The sequence below is a fragment of the Zingiber officinale genome, chromosome 8B (genome assembly GCF_018446385.1).
Source record: "Zingiber officinale cultivar Zhangliang chromosome 8B, Zo_v1.1, whole genome shotgun sequence".
NCBI classification, from domain to species: domain Eukaryota; kingdom Viridiplantae; phylum Streptophyta; class Magnoliopsida; order Zingiberales; family Zingiberaceae; genus Zingiber; species Zingiber officinale.
Window position 1 is genome coordinate 47,442,438 of NC_056001.1, and position 16,406 is coordinate 47,458,843.

At 33.0% G+C, this 16,406-nt stretch overlaps 1 protein-coding gene across 1 annotated transcript; it reads right to left on the bottom strand.

The window, feature by feature from the left end:
* Nucleotides 1–1,763: 1,763 nt before the first annotated feature.
* Nucleotides 1,764–12,225, bottom strand: LOC122015093 (cell division control protein 48 homolog C-like). Its single transcript, XM_042571776.1, has 10 exons — nt 11,234–12,225; nt 8,581–9,158; nt 5,356–5,508; nt 5,161–5,277; nt 4,976–5,080; nt 4,261–4,326; nt 4,104–4,168; nt 3,833–4,028; nt 2,767–2,907; nt 1,764–2,062 (listed from the first exon to the last, which is right to left on the bottom strand). Exons 1-10 carry the CDS (start codon nt 12,165–12,167, stop codon nt 2,015–2,017), a joined length of 2,403 nt encoding a protein of 800 aa, XP_042427710.1. The 5' UTR covers nt 12,168–12,225; the 3' UTR covers nt 1,764–2,014.
* Nucleotides 12,226–16,406: the final 4,181 nt, after the last annotated feature.

Sequence of the window (16,406 nt, forward strand, 5' to 3'; positions counted from 1 at the left end):
CCTGTCACCCTTGACCTACTTGACTTGTATTCTCATCATCCTAGTCAACCCTTTGACCATCTCCATAACCGGACGATTGCTTCAGCAATCTCCTTATATTGTCAAACATCAAAACTCAAACTCTGACTCAAGCTTGACTCAACTCAAGCTTAGTCAAACTTGACCTAGGGAAATTGCCCCAACAATATGTTTCTCTCACATTCAACTTTCTTTTCTATCTAATTTTTTCTCTTATTTTCCTCTAAGGGTAAAAAAAGAAATTTAGGTTCATTCCGATTGAAAATATTCAACTAATCAAACATTAGTTTTAAGAATGATACCTAAGCTTATATACATTCCCATTCCACTATACTATGATACACATTCCCATTCTAATTCCTATGAGAGAACCAAACGTCACCTTAGTATCGTGATTTATCTTTTTTTATAAGACCTTGGGGTAAATAGTAGAGAGGTGTTTGGATGAGTATTATCATATTTTTACATCACTAAAGTGATTACTTCAATATCTCTTGCACTATGATGTAGCCTGTCCATACAATCTCTCAAATATTCACGGTTCAATTTTCAACTTTAACGCATTGTAGATTATTTTCCTCTAATGGGATAAAAAATATGGGATGTTGAATTACTGGACTGCTCGTTGCGCACTTCTAGATTTACTATAATGATAGATGGAAAATTGTTTTAGAGTCTATTAGTCTACTCAAAAGATTGAATACTTTGTGCTAATTTAACCTAGAGTGCTTATCACACTTTAAACTCTTTTGAAGTTCCTAGATTCACTTTAGGGCAATCATATGGTAACAGATGAAGTGCTCACCCTAGCGTCCTCGTGGAAGAGATAAATTATGATAATTGAAGAGGCAAATGGATGAGAATAAGTTATACATAATGTAGAGATTTACGCCTAGTCAATCTTAGAAGTTTGACCTCTCAACATGTTATATCTGTAGGGCTGGCTACTTTAGGATAATCATGCTCTTAGAGCATTGATACACATTGGAAGTTCCAACTAGCATGCACAAGTAATTTTGGTTCAGGATTCTTTTTTATCCTTTTGATAAAATATGCTACAAGAGGTGCTACTTTATTTTTATTTTTTAAAAAAATGTGATTTGATATGATTTTTGACTGTCTACACTGCTCAATAAACAAAGTTCTATTTTAATATATGAGCATTATTATATTTCATTAATGTATTCATAGTACTTGAATATAATTTTTTACTTTTGATAATGAGTTTTATTAAAAATAATAATAGAGCCTCCTGTAATATATTTTATTAAATAGTAAAAAATATATAATTTTTTAATGTAGAGTGTCAAAAACAAAGAACAGGAGTACATGTGATGCTAATATATGTTTTTTTTTAAAAAAAAAAAGACTAATACACATAATACAGGACTATTTTTTTTTTGCCAAAAATATAATATAGGAGAGATGTAATTATATTAATAAAAAATTGTTAAAAATTTCTATTATATTTTAATCATAAATATAATTTTTTTATCAGGCTTGGTCCGATTAATTTAGAAGTAAATTGGAATTTTGATCTTTATTTCTTCAACCCACAAAAATAAGTGATATATTAAGACACAAATAGTTGGAGACAAATTTAAAATAAAAAACATTTTAAAACTAATTTTTAAGAACCGCTTTATATTAATTTTTTAAATTAAGGTTTCAATAATTTTCTTTGTTGGTGACGATGATAAGCAATAAAAATAATTTTTACAAATCAAACAAAAACAATCGTTTCATGAAGCAATGCCCACTTATTCTTAAAATTCATAACTGGTGATAAATGTGACTACAGCTTTCCGACAAATTTCCCAGACGAAAAGGAATAATTTTCCCTTTTCAAACTAATAATTATCCTTTCGATAGTAATCAAAACATAGATAGCCGATATGCAACATCAGTATATCACTCCAAGTTCCATAGAAATATTCTTTTTCATCTTTATAGTGAAGAAGCTATACCTCTTTATGAATTGATTGGACGAGGGTCGTCAGTTAACTTTGAAGTTTTTCGATAACTGCTCATAATATATCCTTTCCTGATCCATCAAAAAGTATAAACTTGGTCATGTAGAAACATCAACCTAAGGCATAGTGATGCAAAGGGGAAAATAAATAGCAACAATGTTTGAAGACCTGTGTGGCTAAAATGAATGGAGGAAACAAAAACAGAAGCTACAGGCTTCAAGTTGCTCGACATGCACTTGACTGGTGATGTGATAATATTTATTATCGCACAAAATTTAAACATGGATTGTTTGAAAAGGTTGATTGACTGGCCACTCATTCTAAAAGTTTTGTGCTGCTATGAAATCTATACCTTGCAGCTTAATAGAAGTTAATTAGTATAGTTAAAAAGTCTCCATAGGTAATGAATTCATATATTCATGGGCAAGTTGCCCTCTATTTAACATGCGGTTTTTAGAAAACATATATTCATTAAACATTTCAAGGCAAAATAACAAGCATGTTCATGAAACTAATGTAAGTTCACATGAGTTTTCAAAAAATTCAATACTGCTAGTTGCATGTTGACAATGAAATAATGCTGTTGAAGATATACAAAAAGTAACAACAATAAAATGAAAATCAGAATAACTGAGGCCTTGCAGTGGGCAAACATCATACTGAGAGCTTGCTACATGCCCTATAAACTAAGAATAAATAGTCCAAAGTGCTGGACTTCCACCAAACTTGAAAAGGAAATTATTTGGATTACTTAATGGCAAAATTCTAAAGTTACCTGCATAGAGACAGATGGCTTGATTGTCTGTAGCACGTGCTCAAAGTGTGACATCTTGATCATGGCGGGTTTTGTAATATTAATACCCCGGTCTATGCAATCCAGCTTCTCTCCAGTGGCAGCCGAGGCAGCTCCATTCATCTGGTTAATAAGAATACAAATAAGGTTGAAGTGTAATTGAGCAAGTTCCTACAGTAAAAAGATGTTGAAGATATACATAAGGCTACCTTCATAAAGTTTTTAGTAAACCTTTCCCAAATGCATTTGCAAGAAAAAAAACTTGCTAAAATCTTTGACGGTTTCTAACTTATAAGGTAAACAAATCCAAATTCTAATGAGTTTCTGTTTAAAGAGATGAGGGTATATCCATAACAAATCCACATATTGCCAGCCTGATAGAGTGGGATGAAACTCAGCCTGATAAAGAGACTCTGATAAGGGTGATGCAAACTCAAGACAACAATTTGAGTCTTAATATGGACATAGAAAAAAAACAAGAAAAATGAATGGTGGTGGAATAGCAGAAGCATGGCTATGGTGATGCAGCAGAGTGGCACTCTACATATCCTACACTTATGTTTACGAAAATCATGAAAAATTCATGAGAAAGAAAACAAACACTACATAAATCCATGTCCATTCTATTTCCCGTATGCATTCTATTCATTCAAATATGCAAAAAAGTACTCTTAATCATATGCAAGCAGGTTAAAGATAATAACTTAGTTAATTTACTTATTCAACATTGATGAGTAGCACCATTTGGTATTAATACAAACAAATTTATCGATAAGCCAGATGCAAAGAAAAGAATTTAAAATTATGTGAGGGTTAAAATTTGTGCATTGATGCATGTACTAGCAGTCCTAATCATCAAAATGAACCAGTCTGCACATTCCCCTGAAAGAATACAGTGATTCAAAACTTAATAGGATAAGTTAGTAATATATGGCTTTGTTAAGAAGTAATCAGCTTTTCCTTCAAAATTGCAAGTGCATCCAGCAAATAATGGCAGCAGCATAACAAGCAAAAAACCAAAACTGAGTGGGAAAGAGACGAAAAATACCAAAGAAGCTAGATCAGCACCATTGAAATTTAAACATTGTTCTGCAAGAGCAACCAAATCTACATCTTCTAAAATAGGCTTCTTTCGAGCAAGTGCCTTCAGTATTAGTAGTCGTTCGTCGGAATTGGGCAATGGAACATATATGACATTACCTAACCTTCCTGGTCTTAGTAGAGCAGGATCCACAACATCAGGTCTGAAAAAGTTGTCGTCTTACTACATAGATCTCCATCAAAAATTTATAAATGCAGAAAGGATAGAACAAGCAAACCTGTTTGTCGCTGCAATGACAAATACACCTTTTCGTTCTTCAGCGCCATCTAGCTCAACAAGTAGCTGTATGATTGGCAGGGTAATTGAGAGAGAAGAAAATAAAAAGTATTAACAAGATGACTATTTTAACTACTAAAAGGATTTAGCACTCAAACCTGGATTAATTGTCGTTCGACAACCCATGCACCCTCTCCCCCACGCTTGCATGCCAAAGCATCCACCTATTGAAACAAGACAGTTTTAGTGTAAATACATCATAATTCTAGAAATAATGTGATAGCAAGTAAAAAATCTGCCTGGAAATTTTGCTGATGGAGACTGAGTTACCGAGCTCAAAGATTCGGACACTTGAATAATAGTCATGGGCAGGATTCAAATGGCAAGACAAAATGACTAGCAATTGAGAGCTAGTGAAAAGGTTTGTTTTGTTTAGATGGAATAAAAGTGTTTTCTCCATAAGGAATAAGATAATGATTGGATTCAAGAGAAGTTTTCTTATTGCATCAAAATTTTATGAAAACTACAAGTAAAATACTACACCAAGACAATGTTTTGCAAATTAAGTAAATTATGCTACCTAATAAATGAAGAGTAAAAGACTAAAATCCATTTCAAACAATACTCTGGTTGGATTGCAATAACTTGGTCTTTATTACTAGGACTAGTAACTAAAAATGTTCTTGGTAGGGCAGAAAGTCAAGAAAACATGGTCAAGACTTTTTAAGGGGGGTCCCACACACAGGCTTTATAGAAATAATTCAGTAAAAAGTTTGATAAAAAGCAATCAATTGAACAAAACACCACAAAATTCAGATCACATAATCGTGAGAAGTTTCTATTTTTATAAATAAATAATTTGTTCTCATTTACCTCATCAAAGAAAACTATACAGGGAGAACACATCCGAGCACGACGAAATAATGTTCTTATTGCCAACTCACTTTCACCAACATATTTGTTAAGCAATTGAGGACCCTAGCATCAAGGAATAAAAGGAACCAAACTTTCATTAAAACATCTAAATCAAGGGGCATTTACTCAAAAGTATGACTAACCTGTATGTGAATAAAATTGGCTCCTGCTGCATTTGCTACAGCCTTGGCAACTAATGTTTTACCACAACCTGGAGGCCCATACAATAAAATTCCATCCTCCAAATTAACTCCAAATTCCTAAAAGCATATGAGAAAATCATGAATAGGTAAAAACATAATACAATAAGAGAAGTTGAAGAGGGAGGGGATGTTTACCTCATAAACCGCAGGGTATTTTATACGTTTAATTATAAAATCCTCAAATTTGTTTTTTAATGAAGTAAGGCCACCAACATCGTCCCATGTAATGTTGGGTATTGGGGAAAATCCTTCTCTCATGGAAGAAGGTTGAACCAACTTCAATGCTTCCTGCAAAAGGCATTTCAAAGGTCAACATTGCAAAGAATGAGCTTGAATGTATTGCAACACTGCAAAGATTAGATTTTTTGCACAATGCCAAGATTAAATTTACTAATCTCATACTGAAAATTGCAGGACAATTCAAACAATTATTTAGTGGCCAGAAAAATAAATCAAATAATTTAAAAAAATAGAAACATAAAAGAACCAGAGTATTATACATCTATCAACTATTTAAATACCATCATCATTAAGCAATGGTACTCCCGTTGAACAAAAACTTTTAAAAAAAGCATAAAGTACAACAAGAGCAGATTATCTCTTGCATAATACTTGATTTTGTATTGAATTCCAATAATGTTAAATAATAGATGGTGGGTTAATTGCTTTACTTATTTTGCTAATTGTATTTTTGTTCTGAATACTCATTGTTATACCTGTACACAATTACTTAATCTTAGTTCTAAAGTTTTTGCATTGTGTTTTAATTAAGGACCATCCCTAGGTGGGCATATGGTTCTTCAACAACCTAGATGGGAGACAAACGGTGATTCACACAAACTTGACCCAATAGCATTTCTTCTCTCGCAGGCAAGCAAACAAGCATCCATTCATGACATGTCGATGGTGTAAGTACATTAAAAAGGTTGTTGGCATGTTAGTTTTTCATCCATGAAAATGAAATATATTATATTTTAGAAACTTATATAAATAAATAAGGTGTGCATAGAAAATTTTTCACTACAATGACATCCTCCTAATGCACTACAACCATAGTCTCATAGACCTAGAAACAAGGAACACATTCAACATTCTATACTGTGAGATTGTGCAATCTTATCTATAAGCAAAGTTGTCAATAATCCTATAAAATAATACACAAGGTAAATTTTTTTATGATCTATGATTAGGTAGACTTCTAAAAGATTTAATAGCTAAAGCTAAGACATGTTATATTCTTATACATATTCAGTTAATTTAGACACAATCATATTATTTTCTATAAATTTGAAAATCAACAAGGTTAGTAGGTAAGTTTCTAAAAGCTTTAATATATAAAACTCATGCATGCTATATATAATTAATTTAAATAATAATATTATTTCAATAAATTCGGAGATCAACATGATGGTAGGTAAGCTTCTAAAAAGGGGTTAAGAAAAAGGTGGATTTATTTAATACCTAAAAGACTAATATTATTTTCTATAAATTTCAAAATCAATATGACGGTAAGCAAGCTTCTAAAAGGTGAATTTATTTAATATCTATAGCTCATACCTGTTATGTTCTTATATATATTCACTTAATTCAGTGGTGATAAATGTTATTTTATAAAAATTCTAAGAGGTTATGAATGATAAGGTGACACATAACCTATCAATCCAACGACTCATTGAAATTGATCTAGGACGAATCTTGTAAATACCCTCAAGTAAGTTAGTAAATCTAGATTGAATATTAGATCATTGCTCAACTAATCAATGAGTCGAGCAAGAAAGCATTAGCGCTAATTGTAAAATAACAAAATGTGGAATGCAATTCGATCATGAAATATCACAAAACAAAATTTATGAAGTCACTCAAGATGAATTTGAAATGAAGATAATTTGCCACATATTACACTTCCAGTCTCTAGTGAAAGTGAACATGGTTCCATTTTTAATATACGTATATCGGTGCAATTATTTGTTTAATCCTTCAGACTTCTTTTTATATGTCAAATACACACCACTAAAGGATCTTAATACACACAGATAGGAATATAGGTTGTAGTTAAAATCAGCATCAAGATCACTGACTAGAAGCATTTGTAGGAGGCATAAGAAATGAAGTACAATAGCTAGAAAAAAAATAGTGAGTTTAGGAATCAATTATATTTTCTCAAGCCAACCTCATAATTTGACATTATTTAATTAGTTGTTAGTTGAGTAGGCAACCACAATCCTTGTTGATCTTGGTGATAATATCATTTTTTTTCACTAGTTATACAATGAGCATACAAAGAATATTACATTTACTAGATTAAGTTGTACCCCTAAAAAATTCAACTTGATTGTTGTTTCATATCTAATTATTTATTAATATAATATACTTGATTTTTCAATCATTTTTATCTTATATTTTGGTAATAGTTGTCATTTCATACATATTAAAAACAGATTTAGGGTTTTATATTTGATATATGTAACTATTGAAAAATTATTTCCTTTTATATTTTATTTACCAAGATCAACAGACTATGTAATCTTATTGCCAAATTTAATTTCGATATGATTGTATTTAAAAAGCCAGTAAATCCATGGGTACTATTTGATCAGATAATTTAAAATTATTTGTTGCTACATGCAATATGATAAATGTAATCATTTGTTTGATGTCAAATACTGTTTGGGATTATTCCTAGCATTTATGAGATGGATTTTTCATTTAATAATATAACATAAATGTATAAAATATGACAAAAGATTACATAAATACAAATTTCACAAAAGGTCATGTCTATGTATCTTTCTCACAGTCCAATAGGTACAAAACATCTTTTTTGACCACATTTACTCAAAACACAATTGTTCTACGCAGTTCAAGTCAGAGATAGTTCAGAGATATCTCCAGATCAGCTGAATTGAACTGCAAGCACCATAGACTAATCTAATTTTGACTGGATATTCATAGATAGTTTGTAATCAATGTGAAGATTATTTAATTCAGCCACATTCAAAGGAGGCAACCTTTTCATAAGGGTACATATAGTTGAAATAACAAGTTGATTCTTGTCAATTTAGTGTTTTTTTACATACCACTCACTGACAAGTAATAATCTGTAATTACATGTGATAAACATGTAAGATACTTTTCACAACTATAGACTATCAAGTAGATTTTTTTAAAAAAAAAAAACACTTTATATACTGATATGGAATGCTCAAAACAACAGGCAACAAAAATAAATGAATTATTAATAAATAGAGCAACACATAAAGTAAACCAGAGTTGGTAATTTTTTATGAGTTTAAAAAGAATAAAACTAAAAATTAAGGAAAAAGATAAAACATGATAAAATTATATGATTTTCGAAGTTACCTTAAAGTCTGACATTGTAATCCTGCCACTCTCAATTTCTTCATCATCGAGAGGTTCTTTCCACCAATTATCTCTGCTTTTATCCTTTAATAAAAGTTGAAACTTTTTTCTCTCTGCCATACGCATCATTGCTATGTTACCTGCTTGATTAGCTAATGAAGCCAGATCAGACCCTACAAAACCTGGTGTGGATCGAGCTATTTCAGAGAGATTGAATTGGCCTTCAAGATTTAGATTACGAGTGAGAACTAACAAAATTTCAAGCCTTGCGTTTTCATCAGGGACACCCAAAGCAATCTCACGATCAAATCGTCCACATCTTCTCAATGCAGAGTCTAGAACATCAGGATTATTAGTAGTGCCAATAACAATAACATAATCAGACTTCCCATCAAATGTTTCTGATTTTTGTGACTGATCCATACAAGCCATTAGCTGAATTACTATCCGACGCTCCATCCCCTTCTGTTGGTTGTCCCTCTTAGAGGCAATGGCATCTATCTCTTCAATGAGAATTATTGAGGGAGCAGTTCGATATGCCTTGCGGAAAAGATCTCGTATATTCTCCTCAGAGGCACCTAAAACAGTAAACAAATATAAGACAATTCATATTAGACACTCTAATATAAATGTAAATATTAAGCATTTCAATGTGAGGCATCAAAATCAGCATTGAAATAATATGTAAATTTATCAAGAGTGCAAAAGAATAATATAAAGTGGAGAAACATTGACTCTCATAAGTGTGCCAGTAAAGTTGTTGTGTGTTTGTAAATAAGAGCGACAATTGGTTAATTGATAAATTCCTTACTCCATTGCTACAAAGACCAATGTAAGGCATGAACTAAAAACCTAAAAGAGAGAAAATTAGAACTCTGTCCATGTCAAACGTGTTTAAAGAAAGTGAGATATTTGCAGGAGCAGGTCTCTATGGAAGAAAAAAATATAATAAGAGTTTGATCTACTCGAGATTCAAGATTGGCCTTCCTGTCTACTACTAGAACCGAGACTGTCATCAATAAATTACGTCACTATGGATCTCTGAAGATGGGACTGGCCTCCAAAACCTCATACATCCTTCCTCCTAAACCAAATGGCATGATTTTGATTATTTTATGTTTTTTCCTTTTGGATTAAAGACTTCAGAAAATTTAGTCTTCTTTAATTCAACAATGTAGTTGAGCAAATATCAGGCCACCTATTTAATTGAAGTTATACAATACTCAATACAAGGAACATAGTTAGAGGTTCAATTGGTTCCATTGGGTTTGCCATCCTTAAGCAATACAAAGTTCTTTTGCTAGTCTTGACTCTTAACTAGAGACTAGCTGCTTCTATACAAGATGATCAGATATTATAGAACTTGGGAGAAAACTCAATACTTACACAATGAATAGGATAATTAACTTTCTTAGGAAGAAACAGTTGTAATGTGCAAGAGGGCCAAATCTCAATAAAACAAATTAAAGAATGGCATAGATTCCCAATGGAATGAAAGGCAAAATCAGATAAAGGGCATAGTATTGTCAGCATGAGATCAGTGATACACATAGCAGCTCACATTATGCATAGTAAGTCTCCGAATTGGTATTGAATTGGAAATACAAACAAAATCTTTGTTATTTTGTCAATCTAAAACAGGAGAACGAGAGCTTCAAGGATGGAGAATCTAAGATCCTGTAAACTCTATAAACTCTATGGCCAAGAATCTATACAAGAAAGAAACCAAGAGCCATCTTCTTCTAGATCTTATGTTTCAACCATGTGCCCATTACAAGCAATCAAGCAGAAAGGCAATCAAAAGCTTCCAAGATGTTCAACCATGTATTTGATTCAGATTATATAGTATGATAGCTTAATGTTCTGGTAATTAATTATCATATGCAATATCAAAAATTGCTTCAATAAATATATGAATCTTTGAAAATATCTATTCACTCAGATTATTAGAATTCAAGGTCCTGCATCACTTGACAGAGCACCTAGAATCATATCTAGCATGTAGTACGAGTCTAAATACTGACAGTGGTCAAGCTTAGCTATTACTACCATGATTGTTGTAGGTATGATAGGGAAGGAGCCAATCAAAATCACTATTAATTGCAGAAATGCTGATTTTTAAGCTGTGACAACAAATGATGAGGTTAATTTTGTCCTAGATCTACAAAACAGCAACCACAATATTGACAGTGCCATCTGAAGAGCGCATACTTGCATGACATGTTGACCAAGGTTTCAAAACCATATGCTAGAGTCATGTGGTCCATCACTGCATAACATATGTGCAGTATACAGAGGCATATATAAAAGTATATATATTTGGTATCAAAATATTAAAGAAAATACAAGTCTAAGTTATTTATCACTCGCAAATTGACAGTTTGAATTAACACTTACAAGTTAAAACCTACTAGATTGTGTAGCTTAAGATTTTAAGTCAATTTGTTCTAGTTTAAATGAAAAGAATAGGATTTATTTTACATCTGAATGGTGCTTATGCAGTTCAAGCAGGGTTTTTTTTTTAACTATAATGTCATACTGTTAACTACCATAGTTTGACTTTTATAACAAAAACTAAATGTAAGTTATATCTGAAACTTGACATATAAAATAAGAGCAAGTAAATAAATATGGTAAAAGGTAGAAATCTAACCAGAGACTCCAGATACAATTTCAGTTGCATCGATCTTGTAGAATGGCAATTTTGTCTCATTAGCTATGGCTTGTGCAAGTTTTGACTTCCCACAACCAGGTGGTCCGTGTAAGAGAATTCCAGTCATTCGTGAAATTCCCAGCTTTTGTACCAGCTTTGGATGAAGCAGAGGAAATAACACATCTCTTTTCAAAATCTCAATGACATCCCTCATACCACCAAGATCACAAAATAGTGGCCTTTGTTCCATCACAGCATCCGTTATTCCACTGCCACTATTCTCCTTCTCAATAGAGATCTCAGCCCCACTCCCTGGATCACTTCCGTCAATAGCATTCTGCACCTTCGTCGTCTTCGTCGGCTTCTCCATCTCCACTTCCAAAGCCAGTTCTTCCTTGTTTGACGACTTGAGATCATCTTTTTTTGATGAGTTGGATTTTTTTCCATAGCCATCCCGAAGCATGGACTTCATCAGATCAAACTTCGGCTCTACCTTGGCGTCGAAGACAGAATCGTCGGAGGAGTATTCGCTATGATTTTCATCAACCAAATCTGGCTTCACAGCCATCCGACGGCGGAGGTGCTCAGACTCAGCGCGAAGAAGCCGGCTCTCGGCCGGGTCACAACGTCCGGGTGTCCTGCGAGAAATACCGGGACTCGCAGGATCAATTCCGGTATCGTCCATGTCTTCATCGCTATCTTCATGTGCGGCGGAGGCGGAGCTCTTGCGGCCGAGAGATTCTAGGGTTCTCTGTACATTGCGGGTAAACGTTTGGAATTTGAGACGGGCGTAATCAGGATAGGCAGAGCGGAGGTTGGCGACGACAGAGTCAATATCTACCCCTTCTTCGGCGTTGACGCCGACGGAAGCGATGCGTCGACGGAGGATCGCGGCAGGGGAACGGCCGAAGTCCCGCCTTCCTCGCTTTCCCATCACGAGAGACAACGAGTTCCGGTTCGGCGCTCGAGAACTAGGGTTTATGCAATAACACCGGGAACAATTTCACGTGTGATATAAAAAAAGCATAATTTTGGAGAAGTTAAATTGAAAATAAATTCTAATTTAGTTTATTCAAGATAAAAAAATATTAAAAAAAAAGATCCAATATTGATGGATTTACAATAAATTAGAGATTTAATTTATTTATTTATTATTTGATAATTATTATTTTTCTATTTAGACAATAAATAAAGAATTACTTATAATCCTTATTAAATTATTATATTTTATTTTAGAATATTATTTACTTATTTATTATTGAATCAAGTTCATAAAAGAGTTCAAAGTCTTTTAATTTAATCATTTTTAAAATTTAGTTTGCAAAAATGATTTATTTATACTTTCGCATTTTAGTTTGCAAGAAAATAATTGTCCCTTTTATATTCAACAAAGAAGAATAAGACATCTCATCAACGAATCTTGCATCATCTCTATATAAATGCAGCTCCTCTTTCTAAAATTGAATTTGCTTATTTAATTAATAAATTTTAATTTGTTGTATTTAATTAGTCTTTTCTCATAAAATTATACATATTAACATCTTATTCATAAAAAAATCATAAATATCATCATTTTTATCAATTTAATTTACATCATTAATTTAATAGACCTACTTGCATGTTAGCATATCATATCGTCCCCTCGAGGCGGTGCGATGATTAAAACATGGAATGTTGTCACATTGAGGTCTTGCGGTCGAAACTTGGCGTGACCGAGCATAACCTCCCCCATGTCTTGGTCATTTACACTAATGACTAGTAGCCACCCGTGATTTACCTCCTCCGTGTTGACCTAAAGACGGGTTGACGGGGACGCTAGGGACGAGCGAATCACCTTTTGTCACATGTTAGCATATCATATCCTCTTACATATCATTTTATTTTATAATCATCATTGCTTTTTAATATTTGAATAGAAAATTGTTGTACTTATCCGTAATCTATCGAAGGTAGAGTATTTATTTATTTGTTAATACAGTTTAAACTGATAATCTCAAACTATCAATTTATTGGAGTAGATCGGTTGCTAAGTTCAGGGTCGACTTTAGGTATAGATTTTAATGACCCATACCTAGAGGTTCAATTTTTATTGGTCCCACTATTTTTTATGTATTAAATATATTTTTATGTATGTGTTTTTTAAAAAGAGAATGGAAAAGAATATACCCATATGATAAAAGATTGAAATTGGAGTCATTATTTTTAATATATTAAATATATTTTTATGTATATATTTTTAAGAGAATAGAAAAGAATAAGGCCCATATGAATTAATATTTACATAATACTTCGTATTTCACAAAGATCTAATTATGATTCTAATGAATAGAGTCATAAAGGGTTCTTTTTTAATAAATTAAATTTATTTGTAATTATAAATATTATTTTATAAAATCTAATATGTTCCTCTAAAATATCTCTCAATCCTAGCCTATTTTTATTAAGTTTCTCATTCATTGGTGATGCTTTCTTCTTTGATCATGAATTAAAAAATTTTTATCTTATCCATACAATGTAAAATAAAAAAGTTATTTTTTTTAGTTTCCCCTCTTCCCCTTTTCCAACTCCTCTCTCTATACTTCTCTTGCTCATTGAGATTGGAGAAAAAAAACCGCACCTAACATTAACATACTGATCCGGTTGGTGTTACTATGCTCCGATCCTTACTTGATTAAATTTAAATGTGATGCATTCATACATATTGTGTCTAATTTAAATGAAAGATGTTATTATTTTTTAGCAATAATGAATTAGGTAGTTCTACCATTTCACTTCCTAGATATATTTGCTGTCATAAATTATTCGATTTTCTCTTTATCATCATTATATCATTTACAACATTTAGATGATGAAAAATACGATTTGTTTTTTCTTTTGCTCTATGCCTAAAAAGGCTCTTATTTAGTTCTTGATAAATGATAATGGCTGATTTGGTCTCATTGTGATCTTTATTTTCTAAGGATTATATTGAGCTTTGTCATTTTGTACTTGTATTTTTTATATATTTATTTTTTTGTGCTTCATGAGTTGAGAATGAGAGTATGTTTTTTTTATTTTATCCTATTTCATTGTTCTTATTTCCTCAATTTTATTCCTTTTTTAAAGATTATTCTCTTCATCTTTCATCTTTCATTTAAGTAATTAAATATATTTTTATCTTTCTTTATTTTTAAACTATTTTGAATATATTTATTTTTTTAGCTAAATAAATTGTAAACTTGAGGTATATTATTATATTTAATAATAATACTCTGTTTAATACAGTAAAATTTATACTCTCAATTAAATTATCAAAATATGAATATAAAAATTTAATTAATAATTTTGTATTTCAAAAAGTAAGAAAATTAAATTTTATAAAAAAATATAATATTTTAATTTGTTAAAAAAATTAATCCATATTGTTTTATCTCACGTCTCAATAAAAAAAAGTGAGGATTTTTTTTAAAATAATGTAAAAGGCCTAAATTTTTTTTCCACTTTTTTTCCACTTAGTGCCTCAAGTAGACTTGAGCTCAGCTAGGTCGATGGGTCGATCGGATAGCTGACATGAAGTCCATACAGATCGACGAGTTGATCAGATGTCTGACACGAAATCCAGCAAGGTTGACGGGCTGACCTAATAGCTGGCTCGAAGTCCAGGCGGGTCGAAGGGCTGACCGGATGTCTCGCAGGTAAGTTAAGGTAACTCACTGGAGGGGAGTGACTATGAGGGCGCGTTCCCGGGAAGGGAACTTAGGCGCTGATCCAACTTAGAATCATTTCGGAACTCTAAGTTGAGATCTTGACTAAATTTCGGTCTCAGTTAAGACGAAATCTAAGTACTACTTGTTCCTTATATAACTGTGCTAACACTTTATTTTGTAGGGTAGTATAATTTACATTTCGCCTCAGACTAACGTTTTCTTGCAGATAGCTAGAAAATAGAGGTTTGGGCGGCCGAAAGGGATCCGGATGCTTGGAATGCAAGTTTTATCCCGAATTGACGTCGCAACGTGGAGCGCACTGGTTGGCTGGGCTACGTCACAGTCCGGGCGCCCGGAAGGGATCCGGGCGCTCGGAGCTTCCTATATAAGGAGGCCTTCTCCAGGGCTTCAAGGAATAACAACAATGTCTTCCAACACTTGCTCTACTAAGCTGTGCTCCTGCGACACTGCAAAGCTGCTCCGACAACGTGCTGCTAAGAATTCCTTTTTCCTTTATTCTGTTGTTGGTATTCCTTTTAAAAGTTCCTGTACTTACACTTGTAACATTTTTATGAATTGCTAGTGATTATCCAACAAAAGCACTCGATGAGTGCGGGTCTTGGAGTAGTAGTCGACAAAGGCTCCAAACCAAATAAATCGGATTGTGCTAGTGTTGTTCTTTTTCTCTCTCGCTGCTTACTCTTGATACAATAATTTTTTTAAAATCTCTATTCACCCCCCTAGCGAATTTCTCGATCCAACAAGTGGTATCAGAGCAGTTACCGCTCTGATTTGGTGCAACCACCAATCAGACAAGGGGGTGGAATTTCTTTTCATATTTTTTATTTTCAGTTTTATGTCATAATCCAAACTAGTATCGTTACCTTTTTGGAAATTCTCTCGTCGTAATTAAGCTGAATTGGTGCAACATCAATTCAGTTTTAGATACATTTTTTTTAAATACCGCACTACTAATCCAAGACCAAGTCTTGGGATTTCTTATTTTTTTTGTGTGTGCAAGGTAAAAAAAATCTCAAATCGAAGGCTTCAGTACAGTCCGTCCCCCTCTATTCAACGGGGACGACTTCCCCTACTGGAAGAAGCGAATGGAGGTCTACTTGAAGGCCGACTTCGACCAGTGGTTAGAGTCACCAGAGGCTACAAAGTGTCGGTCGACAACTCCGGAAATCCACTGAACCCGGAACAGTGGACTCCTGATATGAAAAAGAAATCCTCGACAGACTTCAAAGCTCTCAACACACTATTATTGGGACCTTGATGCCCACTAAAGGGGGGGTGAATAACGTCTCACCCAAATCGATTGTTTCCTATAATGTTAGTTCACAGCGGAAATACAAAAACAAATACTAACAAGAGAAAGCAAATCTAACACGTTGATTTAACGTGGTTCGGAGATAAAGCTCCTACTCCACGGCTATCCGTAAGGTGGACGATCCCGATCCGTCGGTGGATGACTCCCCGAAAAA